The sequence below is a fragment of the Seriola lalandi genome, unplaced genomic scaffold (assembly GCF_002814215.2).
Source record: "Seriola lalandi dorsalis isolate HSWRI2012SDOR001 ecotype SW California unplaced genomic scaffold, Sedor1 jcf7180002052504, whole genome shotgun sequence".
In the NCBI taxonomy this organism is placed as follows: domain Eukaryota; kingdom Metazoa; phylum Chordata; class Actinopteri; order Carangiformes; family Carangidae; genus Seriola; species Seriola lalandi.
In genome coordinates, this window is record NW_019523057.1 from 64003 (window position 1) to 91005 (window position 27003).

A 27003-nucleotide genomic window follows, 5' to 3' on the forward strand; every position below is an offset into this window, starting at 1 on the left:
CCCCCCCCCCCCCCCCCCCCGTAAGCCACGTGGAAAGTCACATCCACTCCACCTCTGCTTCCGTCTCCCTGAGTGGCAAGTAATCTTGAACCAAATCAGCCCGGCCACCGAGGTATTTGACCCTCTTAACATTGGAGAGTCAATCACTCCCAGTTGGCTCTGTGTTGTGGATCAGCTCGGCCCCCTCCTGCCCTGCTGGGCCTCCGCTGAGCTGAGGTGCTGCAAAGGTCTGAAGGGATTTGGCTGCAGGAGAGAGGGAGCTTATTAATTTGACTGTTGAGAGACAGCACAGGTGTGCTGGCATCAACGCAGGCAGGGCTTGGATACGGATGCGGGAGGGAGGCGGTTGGGGGGCTGTTTCTGGCTGTTTCTGGCTTTATACCTCGCTATTGAGAAGAGGTCAGGGGGTCAAACGGAGAGATAGGAGGAAAACAGTTCTGATTTCCTCTGGCTGACTGATGGAAAGTCACTCATGCAGACAAGCCACATGGACATGCGGCAAAAATAAAAGGAATGTTATTATGATTCATGCAAACATTTTAACATTTGACCTGAATATCAGCTTGGGAAAGTGTGACTCACAGCTCTGGTTTTTTTTCAAGTCAATGAAAGCTGCATTACCATTTTTTCCTCCTATCTAACTGATCCCTTAAGACCTCTGGAATGAATTCAATTTATGCAAAGTCGCCCCTCAACTCTGGCTGATGCAGTAACAGTGAGCTGACTAAAAAAATAATGAAATCCTATGGAAAACAGAAACTCTACGAGCGACAAAAGAAAGCGCCAAGTGTAACAGTTAATCAAGTCAAAGTGCTTTCTGAAGTTCCAGTCCTCTAGATACGCCAAGTGATTCTCTCCTCCCCGTGCCCCCTTTTTGACCTAGATTCATGGTATGTACACACACACACACACACACACACACACACACACACACACACACACACACACACACACACACACACATATAGACTTCTTGGTCATACGGTTGACTCTATGCCAGGTATTCTCAGCATCCTATTCTCAGGAGGGTTCTGCTTTGCTGTACAAGAGAATTACAAAAACCCTCGACTCCAGCCCACTGCTGCACATAAGACTGGCTTTAATAGAAATGTCAAATACTATTAAGTACACGTGTGTAGACTGTTGAACGCCATACATTACTGAGTATGTACACTTGTGTGTGTGTGTGTATGTGTGTGTGTGTGTGTGTACAGTTGGTACATCTCATTTGCGTGCTGTTTAACGAGCCGTGGACGGATGTGCCTGGGCAGGATGAGCAGCTGTTCTCGGATTGGTCTGTCACATGGTGGTGGGGGTGGTGTAGTGGGGTGTGGGGGTGTTGCAGGATGTTTTTCCACATGAAAGTCCAATTATCTACACCCCCCCACCACCACCACCACCACCTCCTACTCAAACTTCCATCTCTCATCCTCCTCCATCTTCCTCCTCTTATAGTTTCAGTTCGTCTTTTTGATCATGATTATTATTTTCTCCTCATTCACTCAAGCATATGAGCAATATGAGCATGTTGAGGATGAGTCATCCATTGCTATATAAAAAAATTTAAAAAAAGCCCATATCCTGGCCAACTGAAGCAGGCTTGTGCATGCGCCCATCTGCTGTACTTTTACCATAAGCATGTGTGATGCTGTCACCACAGCAGCAATATGAATATTGCTTCGCTGCCCAACCGCCCTTTCACCCTCTGTGCCTAAAGTGTAACTCTAAGTCAAATGAAGTTATTACCACTTTTCTTGTTCCTGCCACTCTGGCTGCTGTTCTGAACAATTCTATCGTGTGAAAGTTTGCCAAGCTTCTGTTCAGGGACTGATAACATTATCACCTTTAGTGTTAGAATTCCATTCTCTTTTTTTTCTCATTTTCTTTTGACCTTTTTTAAACAAGTAAATATGAAACGAGAACCAAGTGAGAAAAAAACACAGGTGAAGACCCCCACCCCCCACCCCCCCTCTCCAAATGCACCCGCTGACATATGGCTCAGAAAAAGCTGAAAAAAAGGGTTGCCAGGGTAACAGAGAAATGTCCGCTTCATCTTGGTATGTTCAGCTGTTCAGTGAGTATGATTTACAGACAGTAACTTAATTTTTAAATGAACGCCCCACAGATCACCATACATTACTATAGTTACTCTCTGGTATAATCAGTAAAGTGACCCCAAATCTTTACAAATGTACACTAGGAATCAGACGAGGAATATCTCATGTCTTCTAAATGAAGCGAGAAAACCCACATCATCGAGTCACTCCTTAAAACAAGGAGGAGACATTTATCTCTATTCCCTAAAAATAACCCTTTTAGCTATAATAAAAGACTAGTTCTAACTGGGTCTTGTAGCATTTATTTCTTTCATTGACAAAATGTGAGGTGATTTATGGCCGGCTTGTATGTTTGACTGAGAATGAAGTTACACCAGTTACATTTCATTTTATCTTAGAGCGTACCTCAGTCTGTGTCCTTGAAGTTGCACAAAAGTTATTGTGAGTGATCCTTTAGTAAAGGTATCTAAACATCCTGAACAGTACACATCTGCTGGGAAAGAGGCCTACTGTGCCTGCTGGCCCATTGGAACAGCTTACTGAGACACTTAATGCAAGTGAGCTACAATAAATGTTATTAATTGGCCTATGCCTCTCGCGTTTCCACAGGTAAAATGTCTGCCATGTCTGTAGGGGTCTGTCTTCTTTGTATCGTCTATGTTAAAAAAAAATAAAAATAAAAAAAAAGGAGAAAAGATTCCCTCAGCCAGCCAGAAAATGCTGAAAAGAGTTTTGCTCCTTGAGTTTGAAAGAGGTCCACTGGTGACTACTGTCCTTGCAGACTGCAGGCCATGTAGCGGTTGTTCAAATTTAGAGCTCTAATATGGGCTAAAGCGCAGCGGGGGAATTATAAAATACCTGCATTTCATCAATCATCAATCGTGCTATGCTAATGTGATGCAAAGTGTGAGATGGACGAGGCATAGGAGCATAGCAGAGGGAGAGAAACAGTCGTGCAGACAGAGGTAGTTTGAGAACACCATGGTATTTGAAGCAAAGGGGAATAAAAAAAAAGAAAAGAAAAGAAAAGATGCAGTGGCAAATACTGTATATATACGAGTAAAAAGGAAAAGAATCCGGAGGGGAAACAGACTGCCTGTCAGCGAATAGCTTCCCAGCCCACCCAGCGTTTGTTAAGCAGTCTCGCTTCCAAGCCTCACAACATCCAGACAGTCTGTTGACACAATAGTTCAGTGCAAGGACAGGCAGATTCTAGGATCTGTTTATCAGATTTACAATCTACTGTATGTTTGTGACCTATCACACACACAGGTTCACATCTGGTTGCCACGACACCTAGTCAACAGGGATCTCTTGGTAACCCTTATAACCCACATCATTTGAAGGAGAAGATTTTCCACTATGACACTCACATCTACATATCCATTCATCCAGCGTGTTACCCTTCCTGCACTCTGTAGTCTCATGAGAGAGGATATTACAGCTAGTAGAGATCCTTCTTTATCAGCATTGTCATCCAGAACAGCTTCTAATGCACTGTGACCCCCCTTTTGCCCCCCCCCCGCCGCTCTATGAGTAATCCCTGATCCCTGTCGTCTGTAAGTGTCACTGTAGTGATTCCCAGCCAAAAACACCTCACCAGAGAATGAGAAACTCTCAATGAAATATTTAGTGCCGTGAAAGGAGACGTCTAGTTGCATCTCAATCACTCCCATACACTTATCTCTCATCTCCCTGCAGGTGGTATGCTTTCGGGGACCCGGTGGCTCATCTGTTAAAGACGTGCACTGTGAAATGTACTCCCTCTGCCGCAATTACAGAATACAGCCGCAGCACAAACAAGACACAGGGGAGCGCGGAGACAGCGACCGAGAGAGGAAGAAAAGGAGAAAATCGCAGAATTAGAGGAGGGAGGGGTCGGATAAAGAGAGAACAGTCAGTGAGAGAGGGAGAGGCATGAAAGAGACAGAAATACAGGGGAATGTGTCTGTCTTCTTTCATTTACACACATCATATCTCAAAATGGAGACAAGGGCCACTAGAAAGAGGAAAGGTAGAGGAGGAGAACAAAAGAGAAAAACATTAAACAAAAGAGACTAGAGAGAAACAGAAACAAGACGTATCTCCCGGCCAAAAGGCTTTTTTTTTATTTTTTTTTTTTATGGATTATTGATTTTTTTTTGGCTTTCAAGTGAAAAGGTCATGTCTGGATCGCAAAGTGACTGTAAGATGTTTGATATGTCACTTGTCTGTAACATTTTATTCCTAGAATCCTCTCTATTGCGTTTGACATTTGTGACAACTGCTGCTGATGTTGTTTCATGTCACAAAGAAGACCTTTGGGACTTGGCTTGAAAGTTTTCTCTCTATTTTAAAAACACATGGCAGTTTTAAACTTTTTAGCTCAGTGCACTTTAGAATAAAACAGTATAACTCTTCATCCTGTTCTGTGCTTGTAAGCAGTTTCCCTCAGTGCCATCAAATGACAGCATGATGGGACTCCCATTCCTATTCAGTCAAATGCAGCAGATCTCATTTGTAGCTGTACCAAGTTATAAAGCTAAATTTATTGGGTATTTGTTATTGGTGGTAGTAGTAGTACAAACCATTCTCACAGTCTATGGACTGTCGGTCGGTCAGTCAACCACTTTGATCCAGACTCAATAACTAAACTATGGTACATCCAGTGGATGAATGTTCATGACATTGGTAACCCCCTGACTTTTCCTCTAACCCACCACGACGTTGACATTTTTTTTTTCTTGTGAGTGAAACATGTCATTAGCTACTCGATGTTTCAGTTTTCGCTACTCTATATATACTATGTCCATATTTTGGCTAGTACCAATAAAAGTATTGAGGGTCAATAACCAACCTGATTATCTTGTCCTGTGTGGGCTTGCAGGTTGGGGGTGGATGACCGGTCCCTGGAGCGTTTCCTCGCCCGGTCGGGGTGTGAGGTCCACTGCTTCGATCCCAGCTTGAAGCAGCCTCACCTGCAGCAGGCTGAAATGTGGCTCCACCGGCTCTCTGTGGACTGGAGGGATCCAAGCCCCGCCATCGTCGCCCAGCGTCAGTATGCCAACACCAAGAAACTGGCCACCATCCTGAACGACTTTGGACACAGACAGGTGAGAGTTAATGTTGTGAATCTATGAATAAATCATAGGTTCTGTCATAAATGTAAAACCACATGGAACTATATGAAAGTGATTTTTTTTTTTTTCTCACTGTGTCAGCTTCACTTTATAAGCTACATGCAAACACAGGCCCTGTCCTGCGCATCCCAACATAACACAGCTCATTATGATTCATTCCTCTCAGACTCCAGGTGAACAAACTCCCATATATAATGTTGTTTTTCCTCCTCTAAATATTATCATGCTGAATGCTCTTGGAAGCCCCCCAGGGTTTGTGGTCCAGCTCATCAGATATGGATCTGCATATAAGATGAATCATATGCGCGCACACACCAAGCCCACTGATAGCATGCATACTAATACACACCAGTTACAGAATCAGTGAACATACCTGTTTAGGAACAAACTGAATGATAATTCAAGGTCAAAGAAGTCTGGCTTCTCTTACATAGTAATCGCATCACAGCTGAGAGGGATACGAGCTCTCTTCTTATCGCTTCCTCATGAGAAGGAAACTTATACACACAGCCCATGTGTAGTTTTTCTAAGTGATTAAAGTATCCTGCAGATTTTTATGTTTTTTTTTTTTTTTTTTTTTTTTTTTTTTTTTTTTAGAAAAAATAGACAAGGAAAAAATGTTTTGTGTAAATTCTGTTGTTGCGTGAAGACCTTCAGATTGTTTTCCACCACAATCTGAAACAGTTTTTTTTTATTGTTGTTAACGAAGGGGCTGTTTGCTGAACTTTGTCCCTCCCTTGGTTTATTCTGTATGACAAGTTAGCCTTTTATATTTACTTATTATTTACCTATTATATATATTTGTAGATATGAAGATGTTGTCAGTAAGACGTGAACAAATAAACGTTGACATATGCATATGTACGTGACGGTGGGTTTGTTTATCATGCTGTTTTATAGGTGACAGCACTCACCTGTTTTAAATGCAGAGCCACACAAGCATCCTTGTAATGGTGTTTTAATGTGAGTACACAATGTGCCGGAGGAGCAAGCAGAAGCAGCAGCAGCAGCAGCAGCAGCAGCAGCAGCAGCAGGACTGTTTCTTCTCGAAGGCTCTCGCCCAGACTCTGTGACGAGAAAGGCAGCAGTCATGAAACAGAGTGATCGGAAAGGTCGAAATGTGCATTTGTGCAGCATTTCTTATCTGTGTTGGTTAAAATAACAACACCGATGACTCATTGACTGAGCGGGGCTCCGTGGTGACCAGCTGAGACAGCAGACACTGTCACCACAGGGACAAATGTCAGTAGCAGGAAGTCACATCTCATTTATTGAAAGCGACTGCATATTGATCACGTCGGTAACTGGACAGTGGAACAGTATCAGCACTGTTCAGGCGTACTTCCATACTGAATCAAACTAGGTATTGCCATATTATAAATCATAGAAAAAAAAGCACAATATACAGCACAACATGCGTTTTGTCTCTGAGAGGGCGACATCCTCTAGATAGGATCCCCCCTGTGTGTATCACAGCAGTAAAACAGTGCGACAATCATGGATTCTTGATTGGTTTTTTTAGTCTTTATTATGTGATAAACTGTCTGGAAAAATAACACTGAATTCACAGGTGAATATGAAGATGGCTCCTATTGTGTGTCTCTGTCAAGATGCCTTCGGGGAGGCTCCGTCTCGATGCCGAAGCAGTTGCTGAAGAGCTTCTAACAGCACAGAATCAGCAAACCTCTCAGATGTAATTAAATATCTTTAATTGTGATCAGCTCTCGAGTGGCAGGCTGACTAATTAAAGAACATAAAACATAATAAAGATTAGGTAAGCTGTGATGCTTGGATCTCGGGTGTGCAAAAACAGTTGAGCGGTTCAGATAAGACGGGTCATTTGGAACAAAGGGAAAACATAAATAAAAGTCTTGTTAATAGCTTGGATTTGCCCACCGTGGAAATAAACACTTTCCAGGCCACTTACCAAACCAAAGTGTAAACTTCCATTTAAAGTTATTTCCTCAAATCAGCAGACTTGTTTGTTTACAAAGACTCAGACAACTTCTCATCAAAAGCATCTCTAAATTAAAATTTGTCCCAATGTGCTGCCTAATCCTAGAAACTGCTTCACAGAAATAATTACCAAGTATATTTTGATCACACTCTGCATGAGTCACTGGGAGGGGAAGAAATATTTGCTTATTGGTTATAAAAAAAAAAATAAATAAATAAATAAAAACTGTTTGCATAAATCTCTCATAAATTTTTCAGCAGTGGAAGGCAGGGATTTTTTTGTAGAGTGCAAAGTCATTTTACAAGAAATATTCTATAGAGGCCATACAGAGAGATCAGCTCTGTTATTGTAGAGTGCATTTTGGTTTGTGATTGTTTTGAGTTCTTACAGAATTTTAACAAGACAGTTACAATGACGGTCATCTCTTTGCAGTTATACTTTTGATTTTTGGACTGCATAAAGAAGATGCTGGCGCTCAGGAAGGTTGAACAGGTTTGCTAGTGCAGTTCAAGATTCATAATGAGCTTAAACTGAAGACAAGTTGCTTGAAAATTTGTTCAACATCTTAGGAAATGGGCATATTTGTCTTCTTGCCAAGCGTTAGATGATAAGATCGATTCTGCTCTCACGGCTGTGTGATAAATATGTAGCTGAGTTTAGCATAAAGACGGAAACAGTGGGGAAATATAACCTGGAACTGGGCAAAGGTTTACCAATTACAACCTTAAATCCTGTTTGTTTAATTCATACAAAAAACAAAATCTGCAGCTTTGCAGGAGGGTCTGTGTCGGTCTGTTTCTTCACTCTCCTCCTGGAGTCACCGCTGGTCACCTGACATTATACGGTACCTACTATACAAAGGCACAAAAGTAAAGGGAGGATTCTTTTAAAAAAAATAATGCCAGGAATAGTTTTTATTCATCAATTAATTTCATTCAATGTGCAGTAAACAGAAAAAACCTAAATCAAATCAGTATTTCCTGTGACCTCCCTTTGCCTTTAAACAGCACTAGTTCTCCTCAGTACTCGTACACACAGTTTCTGAAGCCTCTTACCGGGTTGCTTGTTTTCCGAGCATCTGGAGAACTTAACACTTTTCCTCTGTGGATGCAGGGTGTCTCAATGTCTTTTATCTCTTCATGTTCTCCCAGACTGACTCTGTGATGTTGCGATCTGGGCTCTGTGGGGGCCAGACCATCTGTTGCAGCACTCAATGTTCCTCTGGTCCCTGAGGATGGCTCTTTATGACTGTGGCTGTATGTTTGGGGTTGTTGTCATGCTGCAGAAAGGAATCAGGGAGCCATCAAACGCCACCCTGATGGGATTGCAGGATGGATAATACTCATCAGTCAAACATCTAACATGCCAAAAGCTTTTATTCGGTGCTGTATTTCGCCCAAATTACTTTTGTTTTTGACATGAAATATATGTAATAACTTTGCTATCCAACCACAAGGAAACTTATCATACCTCGATTCCTTCCAGCATAGTTAAGGATCACTTAGCGTGGCTAACTCTGCACAGCAGTGTAGCAAAAGTCATCTTTCCAAAGCCCCAACACCATATGGACTTCGCTGAGACCAGACAGGAGTCTTGCCAGGGCTTGTAACTCCTCCTGCAGAGAGAGTTGATATTGGCAGCATTGAATCAGGGACCACAGAGACAGAAAGGCAATTTAGATCAAGTACACTGAAAAATGAACAGACTTTACATCAAAGACAGATTGAAGCTGTATGAGCCGCTTACTCCTGACAATTGCAGACAAACACAGTATGATGCTCGCATATTCTCAGACAAACGCATTCTCTCTTAGAAAACCAAGTAAATACATCACCTCCTTTTGACACCGCATCATTTTCCATTAGGATGTTTCCTTCCAATTAAAGAACACATCTCCGCTTGTGGGAGTTTTGGGACCCATGGGGAGGACAGAGGACAGCATTTGGACTTCTTCTCCACAGATAAGAGTTTTCTGAGAGTTTCTGAGAATTGCTCAGTTCCACTAATGAGGCCTGGGAATTCCGTAGCACCACCAAAGGCATCAGTTGGAGAGGAATTTCATGGCCACTTTAATATCTATGCTGTCATGGCGCCAGATGATGTTCTCGGTTGAGTTGTGGAACATTTTCCACAAAAAACACAGAACTATGAATTTCCTTTAGCTAGTATCTCAAAGGATTAATGAAATAATCCTCGACAATACCCTGGGCCTCTTTCTGATAAATCCTGTAATCTGAATCTCTCCTCAGGTCTTATCACGACTAATTTAGCGGCTACATGATGTACTAGCTGAGAAAATGCTGAGACTTTGCCGAGAGTAGACGGTATAAAATAGCTGTCGCCAATGAGGCTTTTAAACACATAAAGGTCAGACAATGCACATCTTTAGCAACCCAGTAGAGTCAAGACTAATCCTCAAGATCCCGAGGATGTGCATTAAACTTTGGGCATGCATGAGTCTCCTTACATGAATATAACCTAAGGGTGCGATTAACATTCATCTTACGAAGCGTTTCCTCTCTGCTCCAACACAGCAAGGCTCGTCAGTCTGCTCTCTCGCTCAATCCATCATCCACATCACTAAAGCAAGAACAAAGGCCAAGTTTCACTTACTCTTTTTCATCTTTTAATAGCTTTTGCGTTCAATAATTCCACACAGTTAGTGTCATTTCAGCGCTATGAGAGAACTCATTTATTACCTGTAGAGGGGGAAAAAAAAAAAACGACATCTAAAGTGATTTTTTTTTTTCTGTTGTAGGTGGATGTACTGAAGGCAGATATGGAGAGCGCAGAGTGGAAGATTCTGGAGAATCTGCTTCTGGAGGGAGTTCTGGACTCAGTGGGTCAGCTGCTGTTGGAGCTTCACCTGCACTGGGCGGGTTTTGAGGTGGCCGGCGATGACCCGTCCGTGGTGCGGTACTGGTTCAGCCTGCTCAAGGAGCTGGAACGCAACAACTTCCGCCTCTTCCACGTGCAAAACGATCCAGCCAAACCGCACCTCTTCCTGCATAAGAATGTCCTCAATGCCAGCAGTGCATACACCTTGAGCTGGGTGAACACACAGTGGAAGCCTTGAGGGATACCAGACAGGTGTAGCCAAAAACTAGAACTTGGCAGGGTCGGCATCTGAATTGAAATGCGCAAGTTTGTGTAGCATGAAATTTTCAGAGTGAGCACATATTCTTGCTACAGCACGACTGTTCTCCAACAGACTGTTCTTATCTGGTTTGACCTTTTTGTAAAGCTAAAATCCCTGCTCCTACTTATCGTCCTGCTCTCCCTCTCCTGGCCTGTAATGACCTTAGTCGTGTAGAGGGGCAGAGTAATTGCCTCCAGAGGCTCTCTGTGTTCTACCTCATAGAGACTGTGTTGTTGGCTGCAGGTCAGCCTCTGAGTCACACTCACCCATGTCATCATGGTCCTGTCTGAACTTGGCTCACAGCCAGACGCTCCTGCCTGGTATCAGACAACTTAAGTCTACACAGAACCAGAGACTGCAGCTAATCAAAATAGTACATGAATTTAAGGAAATGGATATACGTTGTCAAAGGGGTTGAGGTAGATGAAAAGAGACGAGATCTGTGGAAGATGATAACTGTCTGGACGAATAGGCGCTTCCCTGCAGTTGAACCTAGTATGACCGTTAAAAAAACACAAAACGCAACAATGATATGAAGAACTGCACTGTAATGTCTCTAGACTTGTACACAGTGTGTTGATGGATATTTGAATGAGCATGAGTGGGCGAAAATGAGCGAAAAAGACAAAGGAAAGATGAGAAAGAGAACTCATTATTATTATTATTATTTTGCATATTGCAGTTCCCTGTGTTATAATAGAAAACTATTCAGATCTACACAAAGAAGCATTTTGTGTAACTGTCAGGTCTTTTTATCCTCCCTTGTTCGTCTGGTGTTCAATTGGCATTACTTCATTATCGGCGATGCACCAGATAATCATCAACAAATTTCATCTCCAAATATAGCAAGAGGCCAAAAACATTTTTGAAAAACATGAAAAAAAAATTATCAAACTATTCTCATTTGCCAAATCTTTTGATGAAGTTTAATAAAGCAAGGAAACGAGAAAGAATGGTCTGGGGCTTCTCTTCATGATTTTGTGCAGAATTATGATTGGTAGAAACACTTTTTCCAAGGAAACAATGCTTCATTTTACAGAATGTTTATTTCCACAAAGGGATGGTCAGACAATTGAAAACAAAGAATTTTTAGCAAGAATTACAGAAGTATATACTACACAGGACACAGCCAATTAAGATAACAAAACATTTATTTAAAAAAACGCCAATGTACCCCTCTAATACGCCTTTTGCAGTAGAAACTATTTTTAAAGTATGCTTGTGTTCTTTGTACAGATATTACACGAGTTAATATTTAGAGCTCATGCCGGGATACAAAAATACACTGCTACAATAAGACTGGATACCAGTCCTGTGGCTTTCACTTAAAAATGTTCACAAAATCCACGGGACAAACAGTTTTGCCCATCATTTCCCAAATCCCAACCCCTGTCCCCAAAGACGCACCCGAGCACTTTCTAGTCCCAGAGTTTGATTTGTCCATCCCATCCGCAGGTGATGACCTTGGAGGTTTCGTGTGGATGCCACAGGGCACTGATGCAAACCTTGTCATGAGCCTTGATCCGGTGGTAAAGCTTGGTGGTCTTCCAATCCCAAATGTTCAGCTTTCCATCTGCATCACCTGACACCACATAGCTGGTAGAAATGAGAGAGGGGGGCGGGGGCGAGGATGGAAAGATTAGCACTTTGCTGAAAATTATTTCTGTCTCCACTTCACCTGCCAAAAAGTGGGAGTCTCTGAATTTTTGGTATTTAGTCTAGCCGGGAGTTGCTGTGTTGCCATGGATACTGAAAGGAAGTGAGGGCACCTGTTCACAGACGTGGGTGGTGGTGGGTGAGAAGAGGGGAGAAAACAGGTCTTAATGGGTGTTTTGGCTAAAATTAGGCTGTTGGACTGCCCTAGTTAGCTCTCCTTGTGGAGCTTACACAGTAGATAATATGAAGAGGCTGTTTTCGAGCACAGATAAATGTATAAGGTCACCTTTTTGAGCCTTTTTTTAACCACTCTTTCCTGTTTTTTTTTTTCATTTACTAGAATAAAATTATTCTTACATTTTGTTCTCATTTGCATGCTTACGCTATTTCTTTCTGCTTCTCATTCATTTTTTTTTCTTTTTTCCTTTCTCTACAACTTATCAAAAACAGGAATTTAATCTCTTCTGACCTGTTTTTATTTTTCTGGCTGGTTTACATTCCTCGGTGCCAAACAACTCAGCATTTACTAATCAACATTTATAAACTATTAATGAGCTGTAAGAAGCTCAGAGTCTGGCTTCTGTCACACTAATATAAACTCTTCATCAGAAAATGGAGTAACAAAGTAAAGGTTTACCTCATGTCTGGGGAGAAGTCCACTTGACACGCATAGCCAGCCACCATGTGGCCCTTGAAGACCTTCTTCTTGTTCAGTCTGAAGCGGTTTTGGGCTCCAAAGATAAGAATCTGGTTGTCCATGGACTGGCATGCTAGCCATTTACCTGGGGTGCGAAACAGGCAAGCCGTATTATAGCAGACTGCTACACAATACTGATGTTGTACCGTAAAACAAAATGCTTACAAATGAGCAAGAAAAAAATGATTATATTAAAGTATCGCGGTATCAGAAGTGTTCAACACATCTAAGCTTTAAAAGGTTGTCACAGCAAGTTTTAAAGTGTGTATTAACTTGCTAGTTTGTCTCATTAGCATGATTCTGTACAGCCAAATGTTTAACAAGCAGCCACTAGTATCTTTGATGCGGCTTCATGATGCTGCCTGCCCGTGTTAGTGTGCTCAAACCTTGCCAGTGTAACCACTCTGATCTAGTGGCACATCAAGTAGAGTGAAATATTTTTAACGACAGGTACATTGTAATTGGTGGAAATATGCAGGGCAATTTAGTGAAAAATGAAGAGAGGTTTTTCATCAGTCACTGCTCCGTGGAGATCTACTTTACAGAGCGTTTCAGCTCCTGACAACACTGCGGTCTTGAAGTCACTACACAGTGATAAGAGGCAACGCTTCAGTGTCAAAGCATTACACGACTCAGTGCACTTCTTGAAAGGAAACATGATAGAAATTATTAATGTGGTACGAGAAAGAGCTCGAGTGTTGGTGTGTGTGTGTGTGTCTGTCTCCTTTTCTTACATCCTCCATCATAAAACATAAATGAAAAAGACACTATTGTCCACAAAACATCTGATGCGATAGATTCAGGAGAATGACAACAGCTTGACCAATTTTGCCAGGGGACTAAGGCTCTGTCGGTTTTGCAAAGATGGTAAGAGGAGAGAGGCTGTGGATGTGGTGCCAGGGGTGGGGGTGGGGAGGTTGGTGCCATTTAGGCATTAGAGAAAACTGAATGGTTTCCCACTGAGAACACATTCATTATTCACATGCTGAGGAGAAACAAATCATGTTGGGACAAATAAGAACGCTGCCCAGAGGAAGAAAGAGAGTAGAGAGTACATAAAAGGGAGAATCAAAGTAGGTAGTGAGGGAAGGAACAGATGAGGACAGAGGAATTGAGTTTGATGGCAGTTGAAGCTGATTGGGTACAACAGGGAATTCCTGATTCAAACAGAAGCGTTACATTTGAAGAGGACGACCGTCTGTTAATTCTGTTATAAGCTGCGGCGCGTGCTGCTCACAAAGCTTGTCTACTGTGTCAGAAACTGGTTTCTTCACATCCCATTCATATCTGTGTACCGCTGTCATCTCCCACCGAGTCACGTGTCTGCAGAACACTCACAAAAAGGGATCTCCTGGTCACACATTTCTTTGTCCCTGTCTTGTTTGTAATTTTACGGCCCGCTACACGCTGGGCCGTGTCTTGGCTGGGTGAGGTCTCCATCTGGCAAACCCCAGGATGACGACAGGACTCGAAGGAGCTTTTTCATCTTTGGACAGAGCCAAGCAACCTGCTTTCCCCCTGCTTTGAGTCTTTATACTAAGCTAAGCAAACGTTACCGTCTCCCGTCTGTAGCTTCATATTTACAGTAGAGGTATGACAGTATTTTTTTATCTTCTCATCGAACTCTTGGCAAGAAAGCAAATAAGTGTAATAAAATGTCAAACCATTCCTAAAACAAATTATTGTCTACATCACAGTTTTCCTGCTTAGTTTTACTTTAATATATTGCCCAATAATTATTAGCCTAATATCTGTGAGGACCCGAGTGCCTCTCTTCTTCTTCAGCATGGAAATTAATTAATACTGAAGGACAACCAAATGATTATTGTTCATCAATTGCATTTCCTCTCATCCCTCACTGATGCACACTGAAATCTCATTAATTGCAAGTTCGGGCACCACCTCATGTTAAAACAGTGCTCTCTCCATCTATCCATCCATCCATCCATCTATGTAGCTGAACTGAGCCTGTCTTTGTTTTTATTCTGCTGAGCAAGGGCCAACAACTTCAATCTGGTAATATAGGTTTATGCACTTAAGAGTCCCCTGTACTGTGTTCTTGTGCCATGATTTGACCACTCACCATTGGGAGAGAGTGTCACAGCTGGCATAGAGTGCATACTGGGCTCAGCAATGTACTTGAAGTCCACAGGGATGTCCCTGAAAAGAAAAAAAGCACAAAGCATTGTGAGTACATTTGAAGATGGGTTAAACACTGGATGAGAGCACAACCTGATCAAGAACTCCAAAAAGAAAACATTCACAACACTATAGTTTGTTTACCACTGCAGCTGCTTAAGCAATCTCAAAATTGCTTGTTACTAGAGAGAAAACAGCTGCGATGAAAAACCAGGCGCTATCACCATTAAAGCTACAGTATGTAAATAATTCCACGCAATCTGAAAGAAGCTTTTGATGCTGCACTGCCGACTGTACCGGCAACCAATTACTTATTAATCCTCTCTGTCTCTCTGCTTTGGGAGAGTGAGGAAACTTGGCTATTTGATCTTAAGTGGTCTGCAGAAGATCACTCAAATTTACAGTGTGCTGTTTATGTGTGTGTGTGTGTGTGTGTGTGTGTGTATGCCAGGATAACAGCATACCAATTTCCGTTTTTTTTTCTCTACTGACCTCTGGAACTTGTTGCAAACTAAGTGCATGCGTCTTTCTGCCTTACTCTGTGTGTAATGAGTGCTAATAAGCAATAGCCCTCAACTCATCTTGCTATCTGCTTAAACCAAGGCCATGTCTCTGTCTCTATCTGTGATGAGTAACAGTTGGAGCAAAGTGACTGCACCGTGTTTGCACACACACGAGACCAAAAATGGTCTTCGAAGAACTAAAGACAATAGTAAAATGAGAAATGAGATTCCACGTACACATAAAACACTCTTGAATTCACATGTGCGCACACACAGTCAGAGATTAAAGGGGCCCCGGGGTTTGTCGGAGCCAATGTCTGCACACAAGCCAAGCTAAACTCTGAAGAGATAACAAGACCATCAGATCTCTTCTTCTGAGCTCCAGAAATAACCAGTGTGAATATTTTGTTGTCTGGAGAGCAATGGGAGGGGAAGAAAAGAAAAACAATCTATACACAAGAGATACTCATTAATATTAGATGGTCTTTCACGTCAATCAAGCTCAGGGACAATGATCTACAACAGCATTTTTGTATATTTTGAATATAATCTTTAGTTTGTCAGGCATAATATCTGTAGTGAGATTTATGTTAATTTTTGCAATCAGACTGAGAAGGAAATGAAACAGACCAACACTGGTTTTTGTTTGGAAGTGATGTGAAAAAAGGATTTCACAAAATGTAATAACTATTGACAACCCAATAAATGAACTTTTTTTTTTCTTTCAAATATTTGACACAACGCTGCTTTGGAACAGTAAATGTTTAGATAATGCCCGATTCAATTTGGGTTGCAGGAGGATTTTCTTCAAGGGTATTTTGAAAGAAGATTCATTTCAAACAGCTTTCCAGATTGCCTTTTATTAGACTATAAACTAAAACCATGTTGAAAATAAATTAGGAATATCAAGTCTTTGGATGACAGCAGTTCACTTTCCATACTGTGTGACTCCAACAATGTCCTTCACTAGTCTGTGCCCTGCATTTTTTCATCTTTCTCAATCCATCATCATCCAAAATGACCCTCCAAGCCCAGCGTTTCATCGCTCTCCGAGTGATGCCTTTATGATCAAGCGCTAATTCCCCTCGCTGGCACAGAATGGCACATTTCATATTGATTGTAATCCTCCTCCAACGCATAGAGCGACTATGCCCTAGCTGATGACAAACCTTTGCTGCAGATAAAGTAGTCTCCCCAGAAAAATCGTGAATATGTGTGTAAGAACGAGGATAGAATTCGAATCATGTGTGGGCGTTTGCGCTGTGATGTCAATGACTTGTAGATTTGCTGCCTCACAATCTTTTCTAACCATCCGGCGCCCCCCCCACCCTGCCCATCTCTGCCAGCCTCCGCTTCTATTCTGGAGATATGAGACTGTTCTGGTAAATTCAGCCTAATGCTGATATGTAACAGCTCTCACAAGGGGTGTTAGCTTGAAGAGGAAGGAGGGAGGCAAGAGCCAAGAGCCAGGTGGTGTCTGTGGGAGAAAGAGGGACCGTAAAGCCCCTCTTTAGCCCGACATACCACTCGCCAGCTCGCTCCCACGCTGCACTAAAAAAGCCTGTGGGAGCCCCCCTCCCAAACAAGTGTAGAAAGTAGACTCTTGGGATATCTTTCTTTTGCCCTACGTTATTCTGCCGACATTTTATTATCTCTTTCAACTCTGAGTTGGCAGTTAATCACCATTTCTCATACTCTGGAGGAAAAAAAAAAAAAAAAGAGCTGGGAAGTTCTGACAAGGGAACAAAAACATACACAAATGGTCACCCTTGAATAAGAAGTACCCGGTCTTCCTTTATCAGTTGGTCTTTAAATATCTATCATCTCTGAGCAACAAATACCAGAATATGTTTATCACGACAGCAACACTGGCTAAGCTGTTCTTGTTGAGTCTCTCTTGATTGGCCACTGAGAGCACAGACTTCAGTAAGATATGCGATGACGATTTCTAAAAATAAATAAGCTTATAAAAAACATGTGATTTTGTCGACAAGACAAGAAAAAGAGAAGAGAAAAAGAAAAAAAGAAGACAGGAATGGTGATTTTAAAAATGAAAATTAATTTTGAACTTTGTCTGACCTGCCAGTCATCCAAGTCTTTCCAAATAATATATTTTGTGGAACAATTTCAAATGCTTATTTATTAAAATATACAACTGGCAACAGAGACCAGGATTAGATGGGTTATTGCTGGAGCGTTGTCAGAGAACAATGTTAACTCCAGGGTAAAAAAAAAAAAAAAAAACAGACTTCCAGAGTAACAGATGCATGTAAAGCAGGCAATCTGTGGCAGAGGCTATGACTCAGCACATTAGCAGCACAGCTGGGTGAACTGTCCAAGACAGGGTCGTCTGGAGGATTGTTGACATCTACTCTTCTTATTAACGACTAATGAAAGGAGCAGTGCAAGACTGTGAATTCTTCAGGAAACAGTCCAGGACAGAAATTATAGTTTGTGTATTTTAAATCTTTGTCCTCAGTTTTCTTTTTACACAGACGAGACAAAACACAAAGACACTTGATGTCAGCAAGATGCACCTTAATGAGGCTGTTAAATAGTAAAATGGTCTCTGCCACAGCCTGGCAACCACATAACTAAATGCCCTGCTGTAATTCTTTTAGCTGTCTTTTTAATTTGTCTCATTATTTTTTATCCTTTATTTATCAAGTGTTGAATGACTGAACATCATCATGTTCTTAATTTCTCTGAGCTGCTGCCCAGTGCAACCAGTCTTTCATTATTAACCACTTGGTAATGGGGAGTGGGATTATATGCCTTGCTCAGAGGCGGAGCAACAAACACTACGAGGCAGCACAGCGAAATTCCAAATACTCCTTCAAGTATTTAAGGCTGATTTAACTAATCTGTACTCACCACTCCCAAACTCGAAGACTCTTGTCATCTGATGTGCTGACAAACCGACGATTCTCATCAACAAAGGTGATGGTGTTGACGGCTCCAAGGTGACGGTCGTACTCCTGAACCACCTCACCCGTCCTGATGTCCCACTGTCAGAGCGGCAGGAGGTGAAAAATAAAAACAGGGAGACAGAGAGGAGGTAAACACAACTGGTTTCACGGCACAGTCTCTTGTGGAGTGATGATTACCAAGATAAATGCAACTTCTCTTACTGTCGCGAAAAAACGAAATTAGAAATTCATGTCATGGGGCTGTGGGAGACTGGAGTGAAATGACTAACTGCAGCAGTGTGATGACAGCTATTCACTATAAAATGGGTCTCAGTCTTGAACATGAATGTTTTTAGAACAGTTTTCTCACATTAAAATGTAAAGGAAATACAACCACATAAAACTGGACAGAAATTAGTCATATTTGTTTATTGCCCGGGGACCAAACAGATTTTAAATCCAATTCTACTTATGCTCTTTTTTTCCCCAAACTCTTACCCCTCGGCTGCTTACAAGAACAGCCATCTGTTCTCAAAACCCAGAACAGAGCCGCATGATTTTATACTAACCCTGATTATTGAGCCAGATATTATGATAATGACTATGGTTTGGATATACGGACATATCTTCAATTAAAGCTGGACTGAAAGTACAATGAAATAAAAATAAACTGTTGCATTTTTGTCAATCCCATTGTGGAAAATAAAATCATATTCCCAATTCAGTAAACAGCTTTAACAGCTTGTTACTGCCACATTGATCCAAACTTTCCTCTCCTCATCAGTTCAGGGCTACTAGTTCTGAAAACTGTCTACTTGAATTTTCAACTTTTATCACAGATTGTTCTCTTCTCGTCGCCTCTTTTCCACCCTAATGCTGTCTGTGATTGATGACTTGCTCTAGTCCTGTCAGCCTGTGAAACTCTTGTCATGCACACACACACAACTACACACACAATAGTGCTTGACAGTTGAGAAGGGAGTGTATTTCATGCTGCTGTGGGCACAGGGGCTATACACAGAAATTCATGAGTGCATCTGCTTGGTCAACTGGGGAAATACATGCAGGTGATGGTGGGAGCTGAATTGAATTGCTCGCAGTGCAGCATATGCCAACTTTACCTGAACAATCTTCTTATCCGACATGCCGGCCACAAAAAGGTTCTGTTTGTCCTCGTCTGGGTTGAACTTGACGCAGTATGGTACCTTCCTGTTGGTGAAGCGGGAGATACACTGGCCTGTTGAGGGAGGAAAATTGAAAGTAAGAGCTCCAGAATAATCCAAAGTGGCTTTTCAGAAAGGTAACTCAAGCTGTTTAAATTTTAAGGGCAGTCTGCAACTTTCAGTGCTGTACGCTCTGTCCCTGCAGGCAGCAACGGCTTAGCCATAACACACGAAATTCAGTGTTTCTTTGTGTTCATTCAGCAGAGATGAATCACCATGGGACTGATGGTACCACCGCTGCTACAGTTGAGAGACCAGGAAATTAAAATGACTGCAACATCAAGAGGCTCTTAAGTTTAGAATGAAGGCTTTTCATTAAACATCATTCGTGTTACATCCAGTGCTCAAACTGCAACTGGGACAAATCTGGAATAAAAATACTAAAATGACCCCCTACGCATCATTGCTGTACAGCTACAGGAAAAAGCAGCAACAAATACACAACAACTGATAGGAAAAGTAAAGAACCCTTTTCGTTTAACAATCTGTGTAGGGAATTAACTCTTGGTTAACAGAAGTATTTGGATGATATGGCTACAAAGGGGATCCTGTTATCAACAAGTGGGGGATTTATATCTTTTCTGCCCTCTGCTGGATTGGCACTCCTAAGTTGAGAGGGGTGAATGTAAAAATGGATGAGCAAATGGGAAAGATAACAGGGAGATCACTTGTAATTTGGTTTTATTTAAAGACCTTAACTGCCTGTATGAAGCAAGACAACAAATTACATTCAAAAATTCAATACTATCATAGAAACAGGAAAAACATGAAAACCCATGAGAGAATTTGTCTCCAATACACATACAGCATTTTTAAATAAAGGGTTTTGTATGTTTCTTCTCAATATGTCTTTATCAGGTCTGCAAGATCAGAAGATCATAGTTTGTATTATTGTGGAATTTTGTGACTTCATTCTATTTTGGGGACTCATGTTACACTGACACTCTATGTCAACAGAATACTGGATTTCTACAAATACAACCATCCATAGGCAAGGCCTGTAACTAACAATTATGTTCATTCATAATCAATCTACTGATTTTTTCTGATTAATCAATTAATCGTTTATTCCATAAAAATGTGATTAATGGCCATCACGATTTCCTAAAGCCATAGGTGACATCTTGAATTTTCTTATTTTATCTGAACAACAGTTCACAATCCAAAAAATATTCTTCTTATTATCACTAAAGACAAAGAAAACCTGACCTGGAAAGTATGTGTGCTGTTAAACAGTGCAGATAAAGGGCAAATGAGCAAACTGCTGTTTTTCACAATTATCTGATGGCTTCTGAGATCAATGTTATTAAATATTTTTGGCCTGCATGTTAACACCACCCCAAAATACACAATCTAAAAGTACCGCTGAGATAGGCAAAAGAGAGAGATATCCATGTCTTGCTTAATTCATTTTTGAAGAATCATAACAAGCGGCTTTGTCAACGGCAGGAAAGAGTTGTAGAGTTGAAGACAGTGGCACAGCATACCTGTCTCAGAGTCCCAGAGTTTAAGGTAGCGATCATAGGCAGCGCTGAGGAACTGGGTCCCAGTGTTGTTGAAGCAAATGTCTCGTACTGCTTTGCTGTGACCTAACACACAGAGAAGAAGAATTCACACATATTACAAAAAAACAAATATGTGCAAAAAAAAAAAAAAAAAAAAAATCACTTTATACATTCCCCAGTCTTGCTGCCAAGTCTCCCCCAGCTGCCTTTCCTTTGACACCCAGTTCATTTGAGGAATGTGAAATCTAGTTAAGGGAAATAGGGGATGTTGCGGAAGAAAGATGAAGTGGGCTGTGGGACACGAGGGATTGAAATCTTTAAATGAGCTTGGAGGAGAAAGAATCATGTTCCATCTGTCTTTTCAATCGTTCTCCACCTTATTCTCTTCCTAATCCCAATCTATGCAGCCCTTTGGCTTTTTCTCATACAGCGTAGGAGATTTGAGGTCCCAGTGGGCTCGGTGCGTGCAGATGCCTCCCTTGTTAAAGCTGGCTTTTATCAGGGTTACACTGTTTCCACGGCGATAACAGAGCCCACTGAGGCTAAGTGTCTGCCTGTTCGCTTGCTCTAACCCTGCTTGCTGGCAGACCAAAGGCAACGCCGCCGCTGCAGAAAGCCTTGATGGTGTGTGTGTGTGTTTATGCAAGAACACACAACTACACAAACTATTGAAAGCAGGGCACCCTTCATGAAATATACCCTTTGTCTCAGATGGCATCCAAACATGAAAATACACATAAAGATATGCATACTCGTTCATTCATTCCCACCACCCCCAACATATTAACTATTCCCTGCTTTTTTGTGATTCTGACAAGCAATAGTAAATTAAAAGACAATTGTGTTGTAAATTAAGTAGAAGAGAAATGAAAAGAAAAACTGATATAAACAAAAGGTTTAGTTTCTAAAGATCTCAAGGTCATCCAAATACTTAAGAAAATAAAGAAGTAAAATATAGTGCCTTGGGATAAAAAAATAAAAAAATAAGAACAAAAAGAAAACAGAATCGTTTATGATGCTGTTATAAAAACATGAACATACCAGATAAAAGATGATCAAACTGAAAGCACTGCAGCGAACAAAATGAAAACCTTGTATGTTCTCTACAACATAGCCCTGCACTTTTAACACTGCTCTGATGAAAAAAATTATTATCATCATCATCATCTACACCTCTGCTGCTTCTCCTACTCACAACCCCCCCAGCCAGTTGCTCTGTCAGTTTATTCACTCCTAAACTGTGTTCTCTCTTCCTGTATCCCCACTCCTCCCTGCGTCTTGTGCTCTTCCTTGCCCCATGTTCCCCCTCAGCCCCTGGGCTGCTGAATTATGGATATACTGTGAAGGAGCTGACAAGCAGAACCACAGCTGCAAACAATCTCTATTCTGACAGTGTACTGTCTCCTGGAAGTGTGTAAGAGTGACCTGCATGCATTAGCCTAAACATCCCAGACTCTAAAAATCCCCACACTTTTTGTTAATGGTCAGCAGACGTGTCATTAGTGTTCCAGTAATGCTGAGCTCACAGTCTGTCACTGCTGTGTATTTCCCAAAAGGCAGGTTGCATTTAACCTCCAGCATATTTCATGTCAGCATGTTTGCTGATGATCCATTATTGTATATAAGAGATTATACTTTGGTGATGAATTTCACAATATCATGATACCGTTTTGTGGAGTGGATTGTCAACATTTATTACAATTTAAGATATAATTTTCGACTGGAGATGTTTAATGGGATTACTTACCAATAAATGTTCGTAGACACCTCCTTTCGCCGTACACTTCCCACAGCTGTGGAGAGGAGATAAAACGACAAGTGAAAATACATTTGCCGCAGCACAACTTTAAATTCAGCTAGCAGAATTCTTATTTGAACCAAAGCTTTGCATTTAGTCTTGACCACCACACTAAGTGCAAGCTAGCCAATCAAACCAACCTTGTTTACAACCCCCTTGGTATCAACATATTTTGTTTGTCGTGTTTTACATTACATCAGTATGACCCTAGAGGTTAGCTTTGAATCTTCTCAAAAACAGCCAAAAAGCAATATGATAAAATTTCAAAACTCACAGCTGACATTGTTACCAGTCATCTTATTCCACTACCATAAAATTATTAAACTACATCTTACAAAAAGAAAGAACAAATGTGTGTACATCCATTCCTAAGTTTCTGTAAAGTTTTTTCATGGCACCTCTTTGTGAGTATTTACCTTGATCTTACAGTCCATGGAGCAGGAAAGCAGTAGATGTCCAGAGCTTGGAAATAGACGGATAGCACTGACACCCTGGAAAATAAAGTGATTAATTTAACCATATTAGACTCTTTATCATGAGACACTTAAGTTATTATTTTATTGTAGTGTTATATTTATTCTAGACTAAAAGGAGTTAAAAGGCAAAAGATGTACTATATCTAAATTTTCCACATATAAAATACTGTGTATGTTTAAGCTGCTGACATTGTTTGGACATGGCCTATTAAAGCAGCTTTAGGGGGAGATATCAGTTGAGCCATTATGTAACCAGGGCAGAAAGAGTGTGTGTGCAGATCACAATGCCTCTGTAACAGTTACAGAAATTATGATGACTCTCTTCAAGTTACCAAGCTTTCTTCAAAATATGGCAGAAAACTTTGGTGACACCGTATGGGCCAACCCCATCTATTATCTCGACATCAGCACTTCCACACGCTTATTATCTTTTCAAACCTCTTTGTATTTCAAATTAGACTGTGAAGGCTGTAACTTGCTGCACAAAGTGGAAAGGAGCCAATTTAAAACTTGAGTGATTTCTCTCTCCCTGAAGCACGCTGGCAGATCTGAAGCTTGAATCAGATCTTTCTTGGAATAACCCAGTGTTTGCCTTTACATTTGAATTATAAAGATGGTGTTTTGAATGAGACAGAATAATCTCGAATATGTCAGGAGCAAGCGGCTCGTATACTATGTTATCATTTTATTCAAAGGTACCCAGGAGGTTTTTACTGACTGCCTCAGAAAATCTTACAAGGACTGCATAATGGAATTTTCTCTCTATGTATACAGAGATTCCTATGTGACACAGCTCTCATTTTGCATATCAGAATTATTTTTAAACAATACTGCAGTACTAGAACTTATCATCAGCAAGGCCTGTGCAGAGAATACTTACAGCTGCAAGATTTCTTAACTGGTGAGATAAAGGGATATTCACATATAGTAAGACTATAAAAGAACTATTTCCCTTCCCACTGACCTTGGTGTGTCCAGACCAGACATGAATCTGTTTCTTTGGCAGGTAACACTTGTCCGGAACCTCCGCAGAACGCAGGTTGATGCCAACATCCTGTGGGACGTGGAGGTATGACCTGCCCTGGTAATCATACATGTCTTTAACTGTGGGAAGAACAAACAGAGGCAAAATAGCATGTGAAAAACTCCTGGAGCATCTGTATACATGTTTTTAGAAGGAGCCAAGGCTGTCAGAGGCCATTAGCAAAAGTTTCTTATGGAATTAAATCCTTGACCAGCAGGGACCAACCACTCTGCGCGCCTCAAAGACTATATCATACTCAAAGACTATATCATAACTGAGACGTCAACAAGAATTCCTTTAAAATGCTGAGAAAATGCCAATTACACGACAAATCAGCAAACCTATGCTGAGGAAGATCTTGTGATATTATTAGAAGCTCGAGAGGCAACTAATGGACCTCATGGTGAGATGGTTTTTTCACAACTGCTGTTGCCAAGGTCAGCAGTGAACTTTCATTCTCTGTTTACCCTAAACTCAAAATAGAAAATCTAATTTCAAATTTCAAATAAATAGTTTAAATACTTGATCATTTCACTTTCAGAAATTTTCATTTGCTATTCAAATTAATTCAGAAATTAAATTAGAGAAGCCACAGTACCATGGAGGATGGTCTTCTCCTCTCCTGGAGCCTCTTCCTCATTCCTTCCCTTCTTCTGTCTCTTGGCCATGATTTCATCCAGTTCCTTCTGCTCTTCCTGTAAAGTAGTTACCAAAACACTTATCTTCTTGGATACAGCTATAAAGACAGACAAAGGCTCAGAAAATTGAAGTGAGTTTACTCTCAAATGTATTCCCTGGAGTTAATGGATTAACTTAATCATGTGAGGAAGTGACAATCTCAACAATATCCTATATCATATATAGAAACAAAAACATTACCTCTGATGGTTTGGCCATATCTTTCTCATCTATATATTTCGCCCATGGTCCAAGGAAGTTGTCAATCTCTCCAGCATCTCCACCTTTAATCTTTTTCCTTTTCTCTGACTTCTTATGTCCACTCTCAAACACAGTTAACCCTTACGGAAGAGCCAGAAGAGATTATAATTCAGACTTTCCTTAAAACAATATTTAATTCTACATATAGTTAGATTTGTTCATTCAGGAATAAATTGTTGATTATTACCTTTATTTTTCTCAGCCTCATCTACTGCACCAATGTAGCCACTAGTGGACACATGGTGTGTGTCAACAGAGGGATCTAAAGCATAACCTGTTAGCAGAGTGGAGAGAGTTTTAAAAAAAAGTCATTAAAATTCTAACAGGGTGCATTTATTGAGCACATCAACCAAACCCATGACAGGGGTCAGAGATGGGCTTACCGTAGGTGGAGAATGTCCTCCTTTGCTGTTCAAACATAAAGTCGTTGACATGAGCAGGTTCTGCATAGCCAGACAACATGTTCCTAGGGGCAGCCATCTGCTGGCTTTTAAATGGGTTCACTGGGCCAAACTAGGAGAGAACAATAAAAAATCATTAACAGTACTAACCTTTTACGGACCCTCACAATTCACAACACGACATTCTGATTCATGTAATAGTAATGAGATGATAGATAAATAGATAAATAAATACATAGATAGATAGAGCACTTTATCACACCCAATCAGAAATTGTGGCAGTACAGCAGCAGAAACAATAAATCATGAAACAAACCAATCAGTCACACCAGTCATAATTAACACCTAACAAACACAACAACAATCACTCTAACTCACATAGCAGTATTTACATCAGAGCTGGTTGATGTGGACATAAAATATATTACCAAATCTTTCAGCAAACACCTCAGTAATGCAAATATGATGACACATGAGGATGTCACATCATCAACACACAAATGTTTAATATTGAGATGTTCATTAGTTAATGCGGATGTGATGGCCCAGGAACTAAAGTAATTCAGTATTTAATTTAGCTCAGCCATATGATTCATGGAAGCCTTCATGTAGGATGCATAAACATATTAAAATGAACAAAATGCCGCTTTTAATCTAGAATCATTACAGTATCTCTCATACTTATTAAATGATTAAGATCAAAGTCACAACATTACCTCTGGTGCAAACATGGTTTCAAATGTCGGGTTGTAAGTGACTTCTTTCAGCGAAGGGTCCAGGTGTGTGCCAGTCTCCACGGACTCCTAACATGAAGATGTACAAATCAGAGTTTTGGTGTATGAAAATAAAGGAAAACATATCGCTGATGTTTTTCTAAATGATTAGCAACCTGTTCTTTAGCATAGGTCCAGATTAACATACAGCATCTTTCCGCTCGACGCTCAATGTGTAGCACGACTTTCATTTTATCAACCATTCTTGACGCTGCATAATAAATCATTTTGCGTTCTTTATTGAAACGGCGGTCTTCTTAGAACATTTAAGCACAGTGCGCCCAACAGTATGTTAACTATCTAACTATAACGTTAAGCTAACGGTAGCTAGCTAGGTTAGCTTACCTTAACGGCGACCTCGGGAGCAGAATTGAGAACAGCCAAAGACATCGTGTGTCCAGACTGAAGAGGTTTGAGGTGAGCCGTGGCGTCCGGTCCCACCTGGTCCACTTTCTCGGCACCAGTATTAGATTCCGACTCATTTTCTGAATCAGAATCGCTTCCGTACGAAACGAGGGAACTTATGGCGGCAGACATGTTGAATGTTGTGAATTGGACGGAAGCAGGAGGGCGGGACTTCCGTTATTGTAAACAAATAAAATAAATAAAATATTAAAAAAATGATCAGCCTTCATTATTTGGACGATAATAGAACGTTACTCACTCAAGGCATGATAATGAAAAAAAT

At 40.9% G+C, this 27003-nt stretch overlaps 2 protein-coding genes across 2 annotated transcripts in view; one reads left to right on the top strand and one right to left on the bottom strand.

Annotated features, from left to right (window-relative positions):
- Positions 1-11136, top strand: part of mettl24 (methyltransferase like 24) — a 33183-nt gene extending 22047 nt beyond the window's left edge. Inside the window, exons 4-5 of the mRNA XM_023400493.2 lie at positions 4924-5149; positions 9892-11136. Of these exons, the coding sequence (XP_023256261.1) occupies positions 4924-5149; positions 9892-10209 (544 nt within the window). The 3' untranslated portion in view covers positions 10210-11136. The remainder of the gene's footprint in view (positions 1-4923; positions 5150-9891) is intronic.
- Positions 11137-11299: 163 nt separating this feature from the next.
- Positions 11300-26867, bottom strand: cdc40 (cell division cycle 40 homolog (S. cerevisiae)). Its single transcript, XM_023400492.2, has 15 exons — positions 26661-26867; positions 26259-26345; positions 25525-25654; positions 25329-25415; positions 25082-25221; positions 24801-24897; positions 24143-24282; positions 23119-23193; positions 22652-22697; positions 20887-20988; positions 19298-19413; positions 18142-18275; positions 14709-14785; positions 12566-12710; positions 11300-11868 (listed from the first exon to the last, which is right to left on the bottom strand). Exons 1-15 carry the CDS (start codon positions 26850-26852, stop codon positions 11691-11693), a joined length of 1746 nt encoding a protein of 581 aa, XP_023256260.1. The 5' UTR covers positions 26853-26867; the 3' UTR covers positions 11300-11690.
- Between the last annotated feature and the right edge of the window lie 136 nt (positions 26868-27003).